The sequence below is a fragment of the Colius striatus genome, chromosome 2, assembly GCF_028858725.1.
Source record: "Colius striatus isolate bColStr4 chromosome 2, bColStr4.1.hap1, whole genome shotgun sequence".
NCBI classification, from domain to species: domain Eukaryota; kingdom Metazoa; phylum Chordata; class Aves; order Coliiformes; family Coliidae; genus Colius; species Colius striatus.
In genome coordinates, this window is record NC_084760.1 from 68,789,287 (window position 1) to 68,811,425 (window position 22,139).

Consider the following 22,139-nt stretch of genomic DNA (forward strand, 5'->3'; position numbering starts at 1 on the left):
TGCACACAAGGTCACTTCATGGCAGATCACAGTTCAAGATGCTGAAGGGAACCCAATTTCTAGTAGTGTTTCCTTTAGCCTGAGGCTTTACCTGAAGCAACACCTCCACACCTGAATGCTGTGGCTTTGTCACTCCTCAAAGCACTACACATCTGCTGAAAATGGATTAAAGACTCCCAAACCAAGGAGGTGCAAGTCCATGGACAGTATTGGTTGTGTGCAACATGAAGATGTATAGCAAATAGGCAACACAACAGGGACAAGTCAGAGAAGGGTCTTAAGAAGACAGATAAGTTAGTCTATAGAATAACATGTAACTTCAGAAGGCGCAACAAGAACTAAGCCTGAAGTATAGATAAAGATGCTCCTTCAAACGTTTTGGTTTTCTCTGTTTTCTCCCCCAATGCCAGAACCACAGCAACACATGCACCTGGAGAACAGGGCACAGCTTCCAAAGACCAGTTTATGCCCATTGTTTCAATAGAAGAGCAATTTCTTTCCCCTCCAAAAAATTGTCTTTATTGGGGAATCTGTCAGTTATAAGAGAAGATTAACAAAAGAAAAATTAGCAGCAAGTTGCTAAGGTTTCGGCTTTTTCCATCACTTCCAGCCAGGGAGTGCCACTACAGTCAGCAGGAATGCTACATCCAATGGCATTCAAGCCATGACTAAGCATCTTTCAGTACCAGTCTAGGCTAGATGCTCAAGGATCTAAACACCTTTCAAGTCTCCAGAAAGACTCTCACCAAATTCCACATACCCCATAAACAGAGCCAGGCAGCCCTTCTGTTTTGAAGGCAATACACCAAAAATGCAAACTAAAACCCATTTATTCATTGGTCCTATTTGTTCTGACTTTTAAGGCCCAGTCACAAATAAGCTCCTATTTTGGTTTTATCTACATGCTGAAACTTATGATTTTGCTGAGTTCTAAATTAACTTCACACTTAATAAAAGCCTGGAGAAGCCCTGAAGCCAACTTGGTGAAGAGCCATGGTCATCAAAGGGACTAGCATTCATAAAACTGAGTAAGTGCTGATAACAAAGGAACTAAAACCTCAGTACACTCCAGAGTTAAGTCATGCAATTGCAATACAGTTCTGGTCAATTCATAGAAAACAGTATAGAAGTCGAAGCAGCCAGAGAGAAACACAAAAATTAGCAAAGAAAGAGAAACAGTTCAGAAGAAACTAAATGGATGGCAGTCGACAGTGCAACTCCTGGCTGCAATGTGGCTTTCATATCAGAAGGAACCTTAAGTGTAGAGAATAGGCAGTGATAGTAGTCAGAACATAAGATTTCTGAAGTGATATTTGAGGAAATAAGGCAAATACTAACTGCTGTCAATTAGGGGGAAAAAAACCCCATTCTCCCGTGCTTAGGTCATGCTATAATTGTTGACTTCAGAGGTTCATGTACCTTTCTTTAAAATATTCATTATAAATCAATGTCTAAGGCATTACTGAAATATAAACATCTGCTGTAGTTCTTCCTCTGTAAACATCACCACTATGGAGGTCTAAGAACACATGGAAAATTGAACATCATAGCAACAAAAGACTGAAAAGTAATTCATCTCTAAACCCCATAACTTTAAAGGTCCAAACAGGCAGCTCCCAAACTAGGCCCATAGACATGAATGAAGGATGTTTTGTATTTGGAGCAGGGGTTTCACCAGCTGTAAGGGATGAGCTGTCTCACAGGGAAAGCAGATGTATTAGAGTGTGTTGAAAGGAAGCATTTGGAAATGGAAGGCCTGTTATGGGGCAAAAGAGAGGGAGCAGATGGGTACTTTTCACAACTTCTTTTCCCACACACGTGCATAATGTGGTGTCAACCCAAATTATGTCTACACTGTGAAAACTCTACCCATTCCACCTGCAGGCTGTCCATGATGGGTAGGTTAATGGTGCTGCTAGAAAAAAACCAAAATGCCAGCTGCACTGGATCTGAGGCAGAGCAGTTTTTCCTCATCCTCCATTTCCATCTGTATTAACTTTTCAGGTCAATGCTTTCCAGACCACAATGACTCGACTAGTAACACAGTGATACATTTTGTAAAAAGATGGAGAAAAGGAAAGCTCACATACTCTTAAACACAAAGAGATGTCTTCTAATGCCATTCTGAGATAAGTGGCAATGTAATCATAGCCTCTTTAGAGGCTATGATTTAGCTAATTCAGTTACACTACATTGTAATTCACTCAAGACCCTTCAAAGTAAATGCAAGCTGTGTCTTGCCCAAAAAAAAAAAAAAAGGCCCTGAACCAGATGATGGAGAAAGAATAGAAACAGGATGGAGCAGGAGAGATGAATGGCTTGTAGACAGCAAAATCTCTAGATTCCCAGTGGCAGTTTGCTGCAGGGACAAGTCAGAGCTGAAGCAGAGAACAGGCTGCACAATGTGATCCAGCAGTTAGACCCAATGGGGAACCAGAGTAAACTTCCTACTCTGTTCTGTCCACTGCCATATCCAAGATACAAAGCAAGATAAGAGGAAGGGAGGAGAGGGACAGAATGAGGCTGCAGGGTGACAAAGTATTTAAGAAATAAAAGCAAAGCAAAGGAATGGAACAACAGCATTTGAAAAAACACTTTACACTTTAAAGTGCCTATACATTAAACAAGATTTACTGCTATTTCCTTTTCTCCCTCTGACATCTACAGCCTAATCATTACAACAGCTGTGAAAATAAAGACTAAAACAGGACTCTTCAAACTGGGAAGTAGTACCCAAGCTAGCAGCAGGACAAAGTCAGTGTTGCATCAAACTTTTTTTAAAAAAGAGGAAAAGAAAAGAAGAGAAAATTTCTCATAGTTGGACTCCCACGAGGCAACCAGCTTATGGGCAGCAGGCCAGCTTTCTGATTTTACACCCTCCTCTCTACAACAAACAATGGCAGTAAAAGCTGTAAAAAAGGTGTTTGCATGAGAAGTTGTTCTTCCTTACCTTCCTTATTGCCTTATTTTTTCTTCTAAAAGTCACCCTTCTCTTCCCCTCTGAAAGATCCCTGACCTCAGTGATGTATTGGTGTACTAAACTCTACACACAGTGAGTACCAAAGTGCGCACTATAAACAAACAGCATCTGCTGATTGCAGGGAAGAACACCCATGCACTGTGCACACATTGCAAGATCACAAACAGGCACAGTATGACTTCGAATTCTGAAGAGCTTGTTAGGAATTTCACAGTTTGATTACTATTAAAAGGAATCTTTTTTTTCTTTATTTTTAACCTGCTTGAGCTCTTCTATCTCCTTGAAGAAACAAACAAACCATCATCTTAATTTTCTAAGACATTCAGCTCTAGCTTGCATCATCTAGAGTGGCAGATGCCCAGTCACAAACCTGAGGAATCAATCTCCCCTTTTGCCAGCAGAAAAAGTAGGACTAAAAGAAACACTGGAAACGCAATGAATGTGTGCATTCAGAAAATACCAGGTAGAGACAATCAAAACAACATTTTAAGGAACAGATGGAGCAGTTGCTCACTACTCAGTCTACTGGCCTAGCTCTATTAATAAACATGGTACTCCGTACTTGCTGATGTCCAAAGCTTATACTCTGGATTCACTTTACAGAAAATAATTTGGATGGTTTTTCTTCATCTAATTTCATACTATTGGCCCAAATGAGATGCAAAAATAAGTTTTCCTGAAGTGAAACAAAGAGAAAATCGTTTGCTTGATGGCAGTGAAGTGTGCATATGCTGATAAACAGATATGACACTCTAAGAAAGCAACCCAATTTATGACTTAGAAGAAAAACAAAACCATGATATTTTGATATCTATACCTCTTGCCAAAATTGCTTTCAGTTAGTCCAATTAAGAGGTTAAATTATAAAAAAAATATAACCATAGAATTTACTACCTTCATATAAACTAAAATGAGTTTTTGTGTACCTAGTATAAATGTGTGGTTGTCAATACAGCAAGGAAATGTTTGAAAACGACTATAAAACAAAAAGGCTGTATAAAACACATGGAAGGTAGCTTTCCCTTGGGCAAAAGTTCCTGTCAACAGACAATGAGTATGGAAAAAAACCTTCCAGAGATTCTGCTTTCTATGACTGTGTCTCAGACTGCAGTGTAGTGAACCTGTGGCTTTCCACGAATACCCTGAGCTGAACTTGTCAAAACTGTCAACCCACTTCAGAAAGGAAATCTATATACCTATTTCCCCATCTGTTTTGTTCTGTCTTCCTGTATGTGAAAACACAGGGCATATCTGGGCTTGGGGCACTGCAACCCTGAGACAGGTCAGCACATAAGCCAAAGCAACTCTGCTCTCAAGCTGAAGTTTCCAATCCAGTTTATCTCCACAGCTATGAAGGGAAGCACCTATGCCATCCCTTTGAATTTTTACATGTAAAAGGGTCAAGATATAAAGCAGCAGAGAGAGGCTCATCTCACTTCATTCAATTATTTCAAGTATTTTGAGGGAAAATTTCCTTATTCTTAGTTGAGATCTGTCCCCAGAGTACAAAACTCATCTCCTCTCAGAAGGTTTCCACAAATCTCATCAAATTCAGGAACAAATACAGAGCCTCTTCCACATGACTTGACTGTGTGTAATTTCTTTACAGATGAGTACATATTCATTCGCTGACATAAGTCAAAATCAAACAAAATAAAACTCTTAAAAGATTAAAAATGAAAAAAATCAGTTACTCATAGTTTTGAATTCTGAGGTACTTAGATACATGAGTGGCATCAATGCAAGAAGTGTGTACAGCACTTCTCACTGGCATGACCAAGTCCGGACTGGACCAATGCAATTTTTACTTTGTGCCTCAAACTGCTGTTCTACAGCTGCAGTAAGTTACTTCAAGCCTGGTTACATGTTAGTAGGGGCTGAGAAGCTCACGCACTACTCAGCACATAACTCAAAAGACTCCCCACTTTGAATCCAGCCCCCAGTTGCAGACTGCTTATCCACCCCTGCAAAAAACTACCTTCACAGAATCCCAGAACGGTGGGGGTTGGAAGGGATCTCCAGAGATCATCCAGTCCAATCCCCTGCTAAAGCAGGTTCACCTCCATCAGGTCACACAGGAATGTGTCCCGGTGGGTTTGGAAACCTCCAGAAAATTAGACTCCACACTCTCCTTGGGCAGCCTGTGCCAGGGCTCCCTCACCTTTACAGCAAAGAAGTTTCTAGTCATGATCAAGTGGAACTTCCTGTTTTCCAGCTTGTTTGTCCTGTCACTGGGCACTACAGAAAAAAGACTCACCCTGTCGTGTCAACACCTGCCCTTTAGGTACTTAGAAGTATTGATGAGATCCCCCTTCAGCACCAGGTCCCACAGCCTTTCCTTGTAAGAGATGCTCCAGCTCCCTCATCATTCTTGCTGGCCCTGCACTGGAGTCTCTCCAGCAGTTCCCCGTCTCTCTTGAACTGGGAAGCCTAGAACTGGACACAGTACTTCATCTCCAGTACTCTTCTTGGGAGCCCAGTTACCAAGTGCCCTCAAATCCTACTGGGCCAAAGGAGCAGAAGCTTTTTATTCAATCTTTTCAATATTCTATGTTTACATCCTTGTCAAACTGAATGAACGTCAGCCAAATTCTGGCAAAACTAACCAATTATTTGGTAAACCTCCAAGATCAGTTGTATCAAGTCATAATGCACACTCATCATCTCTTCACTATGAGAGTTACCTGCCACAACCCAAACAGTAACAATGAATCAGTTTGGTATAAAATAAATGCAGCCTGACTTCTAGTGCCAAAGGCTTCAGAGATTTAGTTGCTAACGCTAGCTAGCAAGACAAAAAAGGCTGACAACTGAGAGTTTTACTGTGGTGGGGTTTTATCACAGCTTCATGTCTGTGTGTCTATACAACAAATGCAACATGACACCTCATCTACAACATACCAATAATTGTTTAAATACATTTTCAAAAATAATTGAATAACCAGGGAATTGTACAACACCAGAATCGGAGTCAAAGACTAACCTCTTACGCCCTACAACAATTTAAGGATTATCTTTGGAAAGAAAAAAATACCTCCAGAATGAAATTAGAGAAAAATCTCTACAAATAACTAGTGTAGAAAATTTTTGAATAGTCTTACTTGTAGTTTTTCTCCCAGAACTTGACTGGTCTTGCATACGATGCGATAAAGATGACGCTACCAAGAAATGGACTCAGTGGTGTAGAAAAGACTGAAGTGGCCAAGGTTTGAAAAAAAAGTATAGCAGAGTCTGAAAATTACAAGTTAAGGTAACACACATGCTTTTGTTATACTTTTAAACCATCAATGAGGCAGCTCTTTGAATTATTTCTTTTTGCTGTTGTTATTTATTTTACCAAAGAGGAGGAGACAAAAGGGAAAAGGGAAGGAAGGCAGGTGGTGCCAAATTGCCAATTAACAGGATATAATTGGTGGCTCTTCAATACGACATAGTTGTAACGAAGGCAACATGCCTGAACTGAGTATGTCATTAGTAGAGTGACTCTATCCAACCTCTGCCCAAGCACAGATCCCGAGCTGAGCACAGGCATGGCAAAAAGTGCCCACTTCCAGCTACCTAGTATGCCTTCTATAACACAAAGGGTCTTTCCAGAGTCTGACACAGAGTTTAAAACAGCCCCCACCCCCAAATCACTTCCTTGGCAATTTTTCATTCTCTGCACTGGAGTCGAGTTCCCAATGTGTCCATTACTCCATTCTGGGAGTTTCTCCTTACTTTGGAATGACATAGTATGCAGAGAAACAACTATGCCTCTATAATCCAGCTTGCTGGCTTAAAATCATGCTTTCACATTAATTCTTACTGACAATTTAATATTCTATGCTGACTGAAAGGTAAAAAATGTTCAGCATTTCATACTGTTTGAAATAGATATGAAATGAGAAGGTGAAGAGAGGGAAACAGTAAATATCACACATAAACCTCATAATGAATGCCTGAATCCATAGCTTACTTTACGTTTAAAGTCATTTTTCATATTGCTGGGAAAACAAGTTAGGAGATAGACAAGGATACCAAAAAAGATGCAAGTTGAAAGGAACATGACTAAAAAACCCCAAATAAATTAAATTTGGGGCTTTAATTCTTCATTATTTCATACCACATCCATGAAACCTCAGGAAAAAGGTCTCTAAGTTGGCATAAGAGACCAGTTTTCCTTCCATACGCCTCTCTTGAGAGGAAGGTGCCAAGTAAAGAAGTTATGAATTACAGAGCCACTATAAAAGTACAGAGATCAACTGCATCTAAAACTAAAACTAAGGTCAAATCATCCAATAACCGCAGTCTTGTAGCTTATCCTCTTACAGCAATATCCTTTATGTGCGTCTCACAGTCTCCAAGCCTTATAAAAAACACTTTAACATATGTATCACCATGTATGTATGTACATGTAGTACAGTGTGTCCATAAAAAGGCGAGCTAGCCATGCTCTCAAAGCAATTTGCAAAATATACAAAACGACACCTCTCAAATCCTTCAAACTTATTAACAGAGAGTGGTCTGGAGTAGTGTCTTTGTGCATTAGACTCTGCCCTCAGAGTCTAAAGTTCAAAAAGCAACAGAGAACAGAGAGCAGGAAGCATGTGCATCAAAAAAAGTTAAAATGTCACATTCCAATGTTGTCAGAACCAGCACTGTCTGTGAAAGATGAACAAGTATTTACAAGTGTCATATAAGGGAAAGAGGCACAGGAGCTGAAGAGACAAAAAGAGAACATGAAGGATTGAATGGGACAGAAAATGTGATTTTCTAAAGAGCATTCTAATACCATGATTGATTTAAAATCACCATCATCATGAGTTAAGACATTTAGGACTCTGAATTGTTTGTGTCCAAAACATAACCATTAGTAAGTTTTTTTTCTGATAAAAGATACAGTGATCTACTGAATTTATGTTGGGAGAAATTTCCCATTTGACTTGTACAAGTTATTTCAACTGTTTCATGTATGTAAGATCAGGAGAGCAAGTAACAGTACATGACTGCCCTACACATATAGCTGATGTGTGCAGTGGGCAATTACCTGTCATCAGGCTTTTTATATTAGATGGTATTGAATTTACTTTCACTAGATAATCCTTTATCTACCGATATTTTAATTATGCCTAAGTAAAAAATATAAAAGAAAAAACAAAAACTCACAGGCAGACTTTTTTACGTTCCAGGTCGGGTTTCCTGTGTACTATCTTTGTTAGGTTATACTTTGTAGAAGCAGAACTCAGTTCTTTGTGAATAATGGATTTTCTTTTCAAGATGGCCAAAATCAAATTTTGAGGAAAAACATAACTAAAAACTCTTCAGCATGAAATAAAACGTTGTATTTGAGGATACATTCTTATAATTTAAAAATCTCTTTACATCTAAATCAAATAACTGAAAGACATTTTCAAAATCTTCCATCTCCTTTTAAAATAGAACTATACCGTAAGACCAACTCAAATCATCTGTTTCTCAAAACCTACATTTTTATTTGCAATTACTATAGGCCTTGCAATGGTCACCTAAGGGGCAGGAGAACCAAGTGTCACAAGTCATTCTTTTCTGATGTTAGAGCTCTAACCTTTAAACTATCAAAGCAGAAACTCTCGTAAACAGGATAATTTGAACCACAAAATCTCTCTTTCCAAGGTTCACTGTTAATTTATTAAGTAAAAGCCTCCTTTGACTACAAACTACACTGACTTTTCCCAGGGCGATGATAACTATAAACACATATCCTCAGTCTTACCCATTTAAACACTGGGAAGTGAAGTTGCAGATCTCTCCTCAAGCCAGAATCCTATTCCCATTCCTGGTCTTTCAGGATGAGGAGGGACACTGAGAGATCATCTAATCCATGTAATAGCCACAGGGTAGGATGAGATAAGCCTATTATGTGACTCCTGACAGATGTTCAATCTAAATTCCTTAAGCTCTGTAATGGTGGAAGCTCTACAGCCTCCACCAGACAAAGCTACACAATGTGTTGCCTTTCATGTCCTGCACACTGGAATCAAATACATTAAAGAGTGCAGAACTACCGAGTTCTATGGCAAAAGCTCATCAAGGCAGATATGATTTAGGATATGAAGAGGCACAAATAATTAACTCTGCCAAGATGATGCAGTAAGCGCTTAGTGCCTCTGCAGACCACAACATGCATTTATCATTACTGTTTGCAGGGTTATGGTAACAACAAATAAAAAATCATGCAAAAAGGCAGATTTGTGGTAATAGTAACTTGTGCATTTAACCAGTATCTTAATTGCAACATGGCCTTAAAAGACAGATTTTAATTTACAAAGAATACTATAAATAATAAAAAGCTAGTCTAGATGACTTTAGCAATAACTGTGCAAACAAACAAAATGCTGCAGTTTACTTTCCATTTTGCAAAGACTGTCACTATTATCAAGATGAATATTATCCCTGCACAAAATATTTGTGACCAAAAGGAAGCTCATTGAAATGTAATCTTAATGTTTAAATGTCTTGCTAAGTAACTTTATATCCACTTGTCCTGCAGCTCATATCTACAATAGAGATGAAAATAACTTTTTGTTGTGAAATCCAGAAATAATTTGCTACAAATCACTCAAAATGCTCAGATAAATCACTGTTTTTGTAATGCTTTCCCTTCCATAATTAGACAATCTAAACCTTTCCCTCCAGGAGTTATTCCGTCCACACTTTCCTCTGTCCAAGTCTCCCACTTATTCTTCCTAACATAAGCACTGTTCATCAATGCTGCATATGATTCAATATATCACAGCAAAGAAAGAGCAGAGGGAAGAAATCACTCAAGTGGGAGGAAACATTGTGAGATGAAAGAGACAAAGACTTAAGTGCATATATCTAATAGACAATACAAAGCAAACTCTTCAGTATGTCTAAACCAAAACCACTTTGTCAACTCTTCTTCTACAATTTTGGTTGAGAGGTTAGAAATGAAAAGTAAGTCTCTGAAAATGCTTTAGATGTCAATAAAGTTAAATGTGTTCAGTTACAGTGTTTTATTTCATTTTTTATCTTTTTCCTACCTTAAATCAAGCTTCTAATTGAATTTGACTCTAAGTTGAAAAATTTTTGTTCCCAATATACATTTTTTAACTCTAAAAACATTTGGGGGTCAACGTGTTTTATCCACAAAACCATGTTCTCAGCCCTGGAACAGGCACTGAAACAGAATGTTTCCAAAGGACTGCTTTGGCGTTGAAGAACATGTATTAGTACTCATAAAACAAGTGGAAATGCTAAAATGGAGAATGCTTCTCAGCACAACAAAAAATGTATATCAAAATGTTAAAATCTAGCTCCTTCTGAAATGGTAGGGAAAAAAAAATCAAGACAGTTGCAACAGACATTAGCTCACTGAAATTTATTTGTATCTGAGATACCAACTAGAAGCAACTAAGAAAGTAACTAATATTTTAGAGCTTAGTCTGCCATATGCCCTTACTTCACAAAACTAGTTTCTGCATACATGTAAGCGCTCATTCAAGTTGAAGTCAATAAGTTAGTCACAACATTCCTTTCTGAATGCATCAAAAGTCAGTGCTGAGGACTGTGGAAATAAGTGATCTGCAGAATGTGGCTGAATGGAAAACGAGAAGCTATAAACAGACCAGTTTGAGTCAAAGTTCGCTTTCCCAGTTTCAGATCCCATGCAGCCAAGAAAGAGAGAAAAATGTATTTCTGAAGAGATGCTCCATGTATTTTCACATTTTAAAATAATCTAGGAGTTCTGCACCTTGTTCAAACACTGTATATTAATTACATACATGAAAAGGAATTTAAGAATAAAGAAAAGCAGATTTATAAAGGATATGAGGTATTGCAAAGAGCTGAGCAAAAACATGGAACGATGATCCCCAGGCAATCTGCCAGGGAGCTATGTATGTCATGATGAACTGCAACTTCTGCAGCAGGTCCCACAGCTGTTAAAAAAAAGAAAAAGAAAAACATGGTGATTTTTTAAGTCTCTGAGATAGTTTCAATACCAGTATCTTACACTTTAGAACTATGTCCTGGAATGAATGTGGGGTAAATTATGTCATATTATTTGCTTTCATGGGCATTAAGACCTTATTTTAGTAAGGCACAAAAGTATATTGTTCATTTAAAACTGAGGTAGCTCCGAGATGACCTTTCTTCAAAAGTATGTCACTTTAATTAGAAAGTGGCAAAACAGGTTCTGATATTTGCTGCATATATCACACCACCTGTCAGACGGTTACAGAAGAAGAGACTCCAGGAGAAAGCAGACACAGGGAACAGAGGATGCTCAATGGGAAAAATGTGGCTCTGCACATGACAATCAGACTTATTTCTTAAGAACACTTCATTTACTGGTACATTGACAGTTAGAGAGGATGTATCTTCACTGGCTAACTCATTTAATCTGTCCTTAAGTTACCAACCCCAAAGTACCACGTGTCCATCTGTATCCACGCTGGCAATGCACTTACAAGATGAACTGTTGTCAACAACTGCAAATTAATTGGGAGGGAGGTAAGAATGACTAATAGCATTTATGTGTTTTGGTCTTTGTGATAATGAGCCACCACAGAAGCTGCTGCTGACTCTGGTTATAAACAGTGTCATGCTAACTCCAGTTACTACTAATAAACCTTTTAGTTGAGAAGCAAGCACAGTGCTTCACATGCTTTCTGTGCTTTGGCATGACTTAAATTAGGAGCAATATGCAAAATATAGATTATGTTAATTTTGCACAGGCATATCATTTAAAAGCAGTAAAGCCCTGATAAAAACAAGCTGTTATGATCCTTTCAAGGTATAGCCTGGTTATCCCTACTTAGTTTAACTATAAGAAACTTATATCTTGCCAACTTTGTTTCCTCTCAAAAATGCTACATGTGACTTTAAAACTACAGCATTGTCAAGAAAAAACTAAAACTAGAACTGACTTTTATTTATTTGAACTCCGTTTAGCAGCTTGTGGGGTTGCCATATTTTGCTTAATTTGTATTTATATAAAATGTGTGAATGAACAGCTGGGAGAAAAATTGTATCTGCTAAAAGATTTAAATGAAGGGCTGAAAAAGCCAATGACTCACATCTGAAACCTCAAAAACTCAAAACTGCAGCACAAGCCAGCAAAGTTCTGCCTGTTGCAGATTGAAATCACAAAGCCATAAATCACCCCAGCTGTGTTCAAAGCTCAGAGTTCATCAAAAGGTTTTCAAACCTCAAATAAAATTCAGGTTTTGCATTTGCTAGGAAACCAAATCCAGAAGGAGAACCTCCTGGCTTCTTGATCCATTACATCGTTTTAATCATTCTTTAATATTTACACACTCCTGCAAACAGGCCACGGAGCCCAAGTTCCCTGTTGCTTCTCTAACATGTCCTGCTACTTCTACCTTCTCCACTGCTTGAACTTGCTATTGTTTCTTTCAACACTTGTCTCTCTACTGACAGGCAATGGAGCTCATTTACATTTGTAAGAACATGAAAGTAAGAATACCACTCTGGTGAATCTCTTTTGGTTTTTTAAATGATTTTCAAGCTACTGCTCTCATTAAGAGTTGTCAAGTGCCTCTATTACCTCTTAAATTATTACTTCCAGGGCACATTCTGCAAAACACCTTAAAGGTAAAGTGCCATTTGCATTTTACATATCTAACTATAATTGCTAAAGGTGATATCATCTAGCAACTTAATACAGAGATTTAGGAAAGGGGGATTCAGCTTTACATTTTCTCTTTTTCATTTTTCTAGAACCATCTGAAAAAATACTTCTGCTTATCAATTTTAACCTATTTACAATATGCTTTCTCCTATATCTGATACAGGGACTCCAAGGATTCACAAAGTGCTATTGCTTTTCTCACAGAAAGAAGGTGAAGCTGCTAAAAATTGTCTTCATAAATAGGAGGCAACTGAACCTCAGAAACAGCCATTCTCTTATCTCAAGTAATCTTATTTCAGTTTTCAATAATCCTGAGACACTAGCTAAACAGGAAAACCTTCAACATTTTTACTTAATTGTCAAAAGACTTTAAAAGGTTTGGAAAGCCAAAGCCCATTTGGAATTGAATCCAGTGAGGAAAGTAAAAGGCACCAGGAGGACTTCCACAGGTACATCAGCAGCAGAAGACAGACTGAGGTTAAAAAAACATGGACCTGCTTCTGAATGAGGCAGGGGACCTGGTGACAAAGTGCATGGAGAAGGCCAAAGTACTAAATGCCTTCTTTGCCTTGGTCTTTACTGGTAAGCCTCCAGGAATCATAGGCCCCTGAGATCTGGTGGAAAGCATGGAGAAATGAAGACACCCTAAATTGTGAAGGATTAAGAGTACATTTAAACAAACTAGACTAAAACACTTCCATGGGACCTGACAGGATACCTTAGCCCTTCTGCTGTTCTGTGAACTATATGAGGTATATTTTGTAGTTACAAAGGGGGAACCTTCCCACCTAAAATGAAATTGCATTAAATAAATATTTTTTTTTAATCTGAGTTTTAACCCCCTCTTTATAAAAATTTCCTTAAACATCTATAAAATATGTTATCATTAAAACTTCTACATTCTAGTTTGGGATGATTTATAAACAAATATTTTCATTCAGCCTTCTTAGATCTTCAGTCTTTCCTACAGTTCACTAAGCAGAAAAATGATATATTCTTTAGGGGACATAAAGTCCTCATATTCTTAAATATCTTTACTCATGCAACAGTTTTGTGCAGTAAACAGTTTTTAAGTCTTCGATAAAGAGTTTAAATTATGAGTATATTTAGATAATTTAAAACAGCACATTCCTACTACTGTCAACTGAAAGTGCAGAACACGTACCTATCTTTCATATTTATTTTACATGGACACATATTTAATTATCTTTATCATCCTTAGATCTTCTGTCAGTTCTGAAGCCTCTACAGGCCTCTGACATATAAACTACTATTCTATATAACTATAAACAAAGTAAAGACAAAGATTTATCTTTTCAGGATTTCTTCTAAATCTGGTTATTCTTGCCTAACCAAATTTAAGTAAAATTACAAACTAGAAGTTAATGGAAATTAGTTAACATATAAAATAAGATGCTAGGAGTCTGAAACATCACTAAAATGTGATCTCCTTTTCTCAGTTTGGTAGATTTCAATAAACTAGGCAGAGATTAAATGGTGAGTTTAAATGACACAATGTGATACAGAGACTATGCAATGCTTTCAGCTTTTGGCAGCCTTTCTATATGTTCAGAATCTGTTGGGACTCTGTGTGGGCAGACTCCTTGACAATACTGGGACTAAATAATGCATTAACATTTTCTTACTAAGCTTGAATTTTGCTGTGTTTTTAAAAAGTTTATGTACAAACTGGTTTAAAACAAAAAAATGTCATATATATATGGCTATGTGCTCTACGTGCAACAAAAAATTGAGATATTAAAATAGTTAAATGTAGAAAGCATTTTTTCTCCTCCTTTCAACAGGTATTTCTTTATGCCCGTTTAGATCCTGAGAACTTGAGACAAATTTGAACTCAGATGCTCAGATGTCAGGGGTTACCCATATTAAGCTAATTTTGGTCATTAGCTCCAAGTCTCAGAAGTAAATTCTAATACCTACTAGTAATTTCTTTTTTATATTTGTATGTCAATAAAAACTAATAATCATCAAGAGTGAAAATCTGTGAGCATGTATATGTTTATGGATATGAAATTAAACTTAGGCAGAATAATTTTCTTCTAGTTTATAGCTCAGCATCTCTGTTATTTTATTTAATGCCATTTAAACCAAACTTCACCCTTGAAATCCTACAAAACCAGATTTACTGGAGACATTAAAAGTTTTTAATGTTTATGTCTTAAGTCATTGTGACATTCTATTGGCGTATATGAACAGAGCTGCTATGTTTGAATTACAACAAATACTTTCCAGGCTGTCTTTATTTGCATCTGCTTACAGACAATTCAAAGCGTTTATATTGTGGGATTTCAAGATCACTGTCTAATGCAACATACATAAAGAGACAAAAACATAATCAAGCCAAGGCTCTGATATCAACCTCTAAGGAATGTATTGCTGAAACACAGTGTTCAGCACTTGAGATCGCCAGTGCACAAACAGGCATTTTGTAAACAGTTTAACTAGCCTCAGAAGCCTTAAATGTGAAGTTAAATGTTAACCAGCAGGCAGAAGCAAGTATGAGGAGGATTATGACAACAAGATGATGACAAAACCTAACAGCCCTGGATTTGCTCATGGTAGATGCTGCTTCTTCCTATATTGTCATCTGACAGCAAATGCCCAAGGAAGGAGCCTGTGGTACTGTAAGAAACTGTCTTCCATATCTTCTGAGGTGGGCAAAAAAGACAAGATCAGAGCTAATAAGCTTAATTTGCAGAGGGCCAGACACAAGAAATAAATGAGCTGGGAGCTGTGCTGATCCAGCCTATTCAGTGAAGGCTTCTTAGACATGGCTCCTGCCAAGACAGTGTCTTCCCAAAATCCCCTTTAAAAGCAGCCATTAAAAAAAAAAAATCCACAGAGTAAGTTGTGTGCTGAAGTGCCAGATACTCAAGGTTTCACTTTCGGAGCCTGCATCAGATACAGAACATATCTGTATCAGCATGAATGTGCGAGAATACAGTCCTCAGTGCATAGTGAACCACACTGACTCTGGGAGAAGATGTTCACATGCTCACCGAGTGCATTTGTCCCATTCTGAAAAAGATCAAATGCAATTTAGGAATAGTGTCAGTGACATAGAGGTCAGTGACAGAAGGCTGAATTAAAACCCATTAAATGATTTCTCCAATATTAAAAGGAAACATGAATTGTACAGTGCTCAAGAAGGTTAAAGAACCTATGGAAAATACCATTGGGATTATCCTGTCAAATATCAGATGTAGCTTTGAGTATTTTACTCAGCAGAAAGAGTTTTAACAGGGTTTATATGCCAGATATGAAAAGTTGAGGAAACAGCTGTGTGCCAAGAGGGTGCAGCTGATTAAGACATTGGATTTCAGTATGCATGCATGGCAAGAAATGGATTAAAATATGAATTAATGACTTAGTGCTAGAAGCTTTGAAGTGAAACATCAGATTTAGAGAAGGATGAAAAAACAGAAGGGGAAAGGAAAAAAGAGTGAGACTTTTGATTTATAAGTAGCACCTAAATCAATCAATATGACTTGCCAACTAACCAAGAGTTTTATTGCCACAAAGGCAATAAAAAGATCCAATAGGTTAATTGCTTGACTTGAACAAAGCACCAAGAAGGTCAGTGCACTTGGTAACACTTTCTCATAAAATGAAGGAAAACAAGATGACATGTATAATTTCTTTTCAGACCAAGGGATTGTGTGGTGGATGTCGAAAGTTAAACCTGATCAGTTCAAGTCTAGCAGATTGTTACAAACTGCTTGTCTTAGCTGGAGTATGACTTCAAAACCATCTTTCATAAATGTAAGAAATTGGACATAGAGAAGTATACAGAAAGAGGAAAAAAAAGACAAAAAATCATGTGTAGTATTTATTAGCTGGAAAATGTATTCTGGGAAAGAAGAAGAAAAAATATCAGACAGGGAAATTGTATTCTTAAGTGAGCTCAGCAGGGGTAAGTACTTAGGCAAATGAATTCAGTGTTAATGAAGGCAAACTTAACAAGCTCTGGTTCTTTGATTATTTTGCCTTATGCATGAAGACAAATTCACAACCCTCAGAGGACTTGACTATAAGAAAATGTAAGGTGATTTCATATTTTAGTATTGCTAATTAGTTCATCTACACACACAAATTAAGAGGCCATTAAACTGCCTGCCAGTAGCATACAAGACACTGAAGGAGATAAGAAGTTGTAGTCCCATACATTAGAGGGTTTAACAACACTGGGTCTTAACTCTCATCCAGATCTGTGTAGTAGTTGGGTGTGTAGGCCAGGGGTAGCTCTTTCTTTAGGGCTTAAAGGAAGCCACACAGATTTATCAAAAATACATATTCCAAAGTAAAAGCATTTCTTAGTTGTGCTCTGGATCTGAAATAGTTGTTGATAAAAGAGACAGTTTACCACAGTTTGGCATATGGGAATCTCCAACATGTTGCTCCCAGTACTGAACAGACTGGCAAAAAATCCCCACCAGTATTTATAGGAGCCAAGAATATAATGCAGCCAGAACCATCCACATTTGCATTGCCAAGTTTTTTTTTCTCTCTTTGCTCCTTCAAGTCAACACTCACTCCACTTGAGGTTCCAAAAGCAGTTCAGAGAGATGCTATGACCCATCTCCACCAGCAAGATTTAGAGGATGTCCATGTCACTGGATGAAATGGAAAGCCGTGTCTTTAAGAGGATACAGCAAAAGAGCTGGGGACAAGCCTTGCCCTGAATATCTTTGTTAACACTCAGCCAGGTTCAAATCAATATCCTTGTTGTTTGAATGATTTGCATTGGTTTCTACTTTACACTTAATATTTGGTCTTTTTTGGCTTGAACAGTTGTTACTCCAGCAGTCCTTTAAAAGCAGCTCACGTATCTGACAAGAAGGGATATTCTTTTTACTTTTTTTTTTCCTAATCACACTGACAAAAGATAGACTAGATGAGCTATAACATACGCTTAAACACTCATATGCTTTCCCTCTCATATGTGTTGCATGTGTTACAGTTCTTCCTCAGTTAAGTATTATGTCAGTAAGCATCAGAAGCGTGGAAGAAAACCCCATCTTTTAATCCTTCCCAAACAGTTTATTCAAATTGGTTAATATTCCCACATTTTCACCTGATTAGATAAAATGCCTGATTTTTTCTGACTTTTACAAGTCTAGGGCGAAATCTCCTAAATCTCATTACATATACCATCTTTGCTATGCCTATGACAAACATATTCTCAGTTATTTGTGGGTTTTCATTTTTAACTAACGTGAACATTCGTATTAGCCTTTGCACTGACATCACCTCCTAAAAGTTCAGGGAGAACAACTGACTCATTTGAAAGTTTACACAGAATCACATAGACCCAGAAGACTGTCTTGATTGTCTCATTTAACTTCCTGTAGAGTCTACATCAGAGCATTATCTCCCCCTAGTTTCTGAATGAGCAACCATATATTTTTAAAACGCCATTCACCTCCAATTTCAAGAACTTGAGCAACGGGAGTTTTTGACATATGAATCCCAGGCTGTAGTCAAGGATGTAAACTGGGCTGGCCATGTGGAAAGTCTAGGCATAAGATGGAGAAGTCCTGTTCCACTTGAATTGAAAGCTGCAATCATTCTTAAAAACAAATCACAGAATGATCAGGGTTGGAAGGGATTTCCAGAGATCATCCAGTCCAACTCCCTGATAAAGCAGGTTCCCCTCCATCATGTCATACAGGAACGTGTCCAGGCAGATTTGGAAACCTGCAGAGAAGGAGACTCCACACTCTCCCTGGGCAGCCTGTGCCAGGGCTCTCCTCACCCTTACAGTAAAGTAGTTTTCCCATATGTTTAAGTGGAACTTAAACTACAGAAAAAAGTGTCACTCCATCCTCTTGACATGCACCTTTTAAATACTTAAGAAAGTGTTTCCAAAATGTTTATCTTGCTCCATTGCCAAGGCAATGTGAAAGACAAAACTGCACATTCTGCATATGCCTAATCAACTTGTAGCATTAAGTTTACATTTTGACATGCTGTGGAAGGTGAAAACATGGCTAATGAGTTTTTTAAAAAGAAGGGGCTGTTTAGTCTAGAAAAGAGAAGACTGAGGGGGGATCTTATTAATATTTACAAATATCTAAAGGGTGGGTGTCAGGAGGCTGGGACATCCCTTTTTCCTATTGTAGCTACAAACAGGACAAGGAGTAAAACACAAAAAGTTCCATTTAAATATAAGAAAAAACTACTTCACCGTTGAGGGTGAGGGAGCCCTGGCACAGGCTGCCCAGAGGGGTTGTGGAGTCTCCTTCCTTGGAGGTCTTCAGGACCCGCCTGGACATGTTCCTATGCGACCTGATCAAGCTTGACCTGCTTCTGGAGTGCGGTTGGACGAGATGATCTCTAAAGGTCCCTTCCAATCCCTACCATTCTATGGTTCTTTGAAGCTAATGAATTGTGTTGCATTAATAAGTCCTATGAAGTTAAAAAGACAAAAAAAAATCCAAGTTGATTAAAAAATCCTCAAGAATAAAACTGAATAAACTCTCTCATTCTCTGTGTAACCCCAGCATAGATGGCTTGGCTATTTGCAAACAGAGGTAAAAATCTGTGAGCAGCAATTCGGACTTTCCATTCCTAAACTTGTTCAGCGAGCAGTATGTTCATTTGGAGCTTCTGATTTGACTAAATTACATTAAATTAACAGCACAACCGGGAAAATTAGGGGAGCACAATCAGTGAGATATTCAGAAATATTCCACGCAGCATTACTAGCAAAGCTTTATTCAAAACAATCTGCTTTAAGACTCACTACTGCAGTTGTGAATGTCTGTTCAATTTACACGCCTTCCTCCCCAGTGCCTGGCAGAAGAAAATAAATGCTTACTACCACAGTGCTTTGAGAGCATGCAAATATTGTTTTCTGGGGTAACCATGCTTAAAAATTACCTTCACTACTGACTATGGCACAGCACTTCCAGTGTTTTCTAATTCAAAGGGTGCTAAGTTGACATTTTCAATGAGTAGGCAGAAATCAGGCATGACTATAGTAAGTTCTGCATAGCCAAAGGTGATGGTAATAGAGACTACTTCAGTTTTTGGTTTTCTTTTTAAAGATAGTTTCAAACAAAAAAAAAATTACTGAGCTACAGGCAGATAGAATCTTTGAAGCCCCATCAAGATTTTAGGAAAGGAGGTGGATGCAGCTTGCTTAGGGCCTATGGTATGGAAAAAACACACATCATCTTTATCCTTATGTGACCATATCCTTTACTAAAGTTCCACAATATTGAGCAAATTAAAGCTCAGATCTTAATAAGAGCAAAGAAAATTTATGCCCTTTATGAACTGAAATTCATAGGACTTTGCTGTCATCTACAATACTATTTTTCAGACCAGCTTTAATGATCATTGTGTAACTGTGCGTGTGCTTTTGTAATAGAAATAATACAACCATTTAATTTCTTTCTCTTTTTTTAAATAGAACAAGGACAAGTCCACTTGATGAACTAATGGCCCACAAAATTTCAGATATCAGATACGAAGATGACAGATCAATGCCAAAACTACATTTTCAAAACATGTCTGAAGCATACGCTTTCAGTCTAGTAGAGTAGCGCTTATTCTAGCAAACATCACTGCTTAATTTAGTATCACATCTGCATCACATTCACTGCTCCTCTTTCTCTCCAAAGGTAAGAAGCTCTAATCCTATTTTGGGATCACAGAGGATGGTGAAGGGGTTCTTTTTAAAGCAGGGCTTTGTATCACCTCTTCTACTCCTTTATTTCTGCCCTCCTCCACCTTTGCCATCTCACCCCAGCAGAGAGAAAGCAGAAAAACAGGTCTGAGGGTTGAAGGCTTGCAGCAGGTGAAACTCCTACTGGAATGTGGTCCAAGTGTTCAGAGAACAGAAAGAGCCCAAGTTCCCTCACTGAGTTATTATTCCTCCCTTCTCCTCTTCCTTTACATCAGCACGTGAAAAGCATTTCATTTCTGCTGAACTCTTTGTCTGAATGACTATGAAATCCCAAAGTAACACCAATGAATTGGACCTTTCCTTAGGAAGCCCAAAACTTCTAGGTAGGCATGGACAGCAGCGTGAGTTGACACTCCTTGTATAGAAGGGCTAAATATCTCCATGCACACTGTTGGGCATCTCCACGGCACATTCAGCATTCAGTACAGAACCAAGTTTTTCTCCTCTCAGAAATTAAGAGGTGGGTCATACTCACATGTATAGCAGGAATATTTTATGAAAAGAAACCAAATAAATGAGCCTGACAAAAAAATCCCAACAAAATCAAATAACTCACCAGATTTACACTTGTACTAACTATATTATATGTTATGGCAACTGAGGAGGTCAACAAGTTAAAAAACAAAATAAAATACAAAATAATTGGTAAAAACTTTAGACAAGTCTTCAAACTCTTCTCATGTTTCTCATACCTTTATCAAGGTATCAGTTAAACCTGCTTCTTTCAGTGAAACAGCATAGATATCAAATCAAGACAGGGTGTGATCAAACCGACATAGAAAGGTTTAGATTTTTTAAATTCAACTAGAGCACACTCGAAGAGTTAACAATGTGAATGAGAGGAAGGAGCTCTGAGGTTAAGGGCAGCATCACAAGGATAAGAGACTGAAAATAGGAAAAGAAAAATGTTAAGGTTGACATGAGGAAAACATTTATTATCATGAGTACGATTAGATAATGGAATAATTTCCCAAAGGAAGTTGTTGAGTCAAACACCAGGGGGTTTCAAAGGAAACCAAGATAAAAACACCAGGCAATTGTTCTGGAGGGCAGCCCTGCACTTATGACCCAAGAGGCTCTTTCCAACTCATTGAAGGTTCTCCTCAACAATTTGGAACCTTCTATAGCAACATGTGAACACAATGTAAATGCAAAACATTACTCAAAACCAGGAAAGATATTGAAGTTTTACCTTGTTTTCCGTCTACAGACTTTTTTCCTTTATAGCACCAATAACCTGTGTCTATATACATATTCACGACCTGTAAAAAATCCTATCACATGTTGACTAGTAGACACCAAGAACACAAATAAAGCTATGCAATGTATCTTCCAAAGAAATGACAAGAGCTATAAAACTTAACTTATGAAACACGATGGACATCATGAAGAAATCCAGCAAGAAATTTTCTGAAATGTCTCTGTAGTCAAATCGGAAGAAGATGACAGTAAAGCTCAAAGTAACAAACTGATTAATAGGATTACAGAATGAGGAGCGGAGGAGTTTCATCCCAGCAACTGTTATCAGGATAATATCACAGCTGTAAGAAAGGCAGAAAGAAAAGCCTTATCAAGTCAATGTCATAAAGCATTAAATTATGAAGCTCTTAAATACAAGTAGGTGTACCAGATGGTCTTAGATTGCTATATATATCTATATCTACACATCTTAATGATTTAGTATACTAATTCTATGTTCTTTTAATAATCACATTTGTTTTACCCACTTGCAACTTCCTATGTTTCCCTTATCATTATCACACTCTTGTAATAAAGAAATCTGTACTAAAATCAGTACTATTGACTATGAA

The 22,139-nt window shown here is 37.7% G+C and overlaps 1 protein-coding gene across 1 annotated transcript in view; it reads right to left on the reverse strand.

Annotated features, from left to right (window-relative positions):
- Positions 1-22,139, reverse strand: part of PCNX2 (pecanex 2) — a 160,192-nt gene that overhangs the window by 44,703 nt on the left and 93,350 nt on the right. Inside the window, exons 21-24 of the mRNA XM_061990089.1 lie at positions 21,693-21,869; position 21,001; positions 10,789-10,899; positions 6,082-6,209 (exon numbers count right to left, since the gene is read on the reverse strand). Of these exons, the coding sequence (XP_061846073.1) occupies positions 6,082-6,209; positions 10,789-10,899; position 21,001; positions 21,693-21,869 (417 nt within the window). The remainder of the gene's footprint in view (positions 1-6,081; positions 6,210-10,788; positions 10,900-21,000; positions 21,002-21,692; positions 21,870-22,139) is intronic.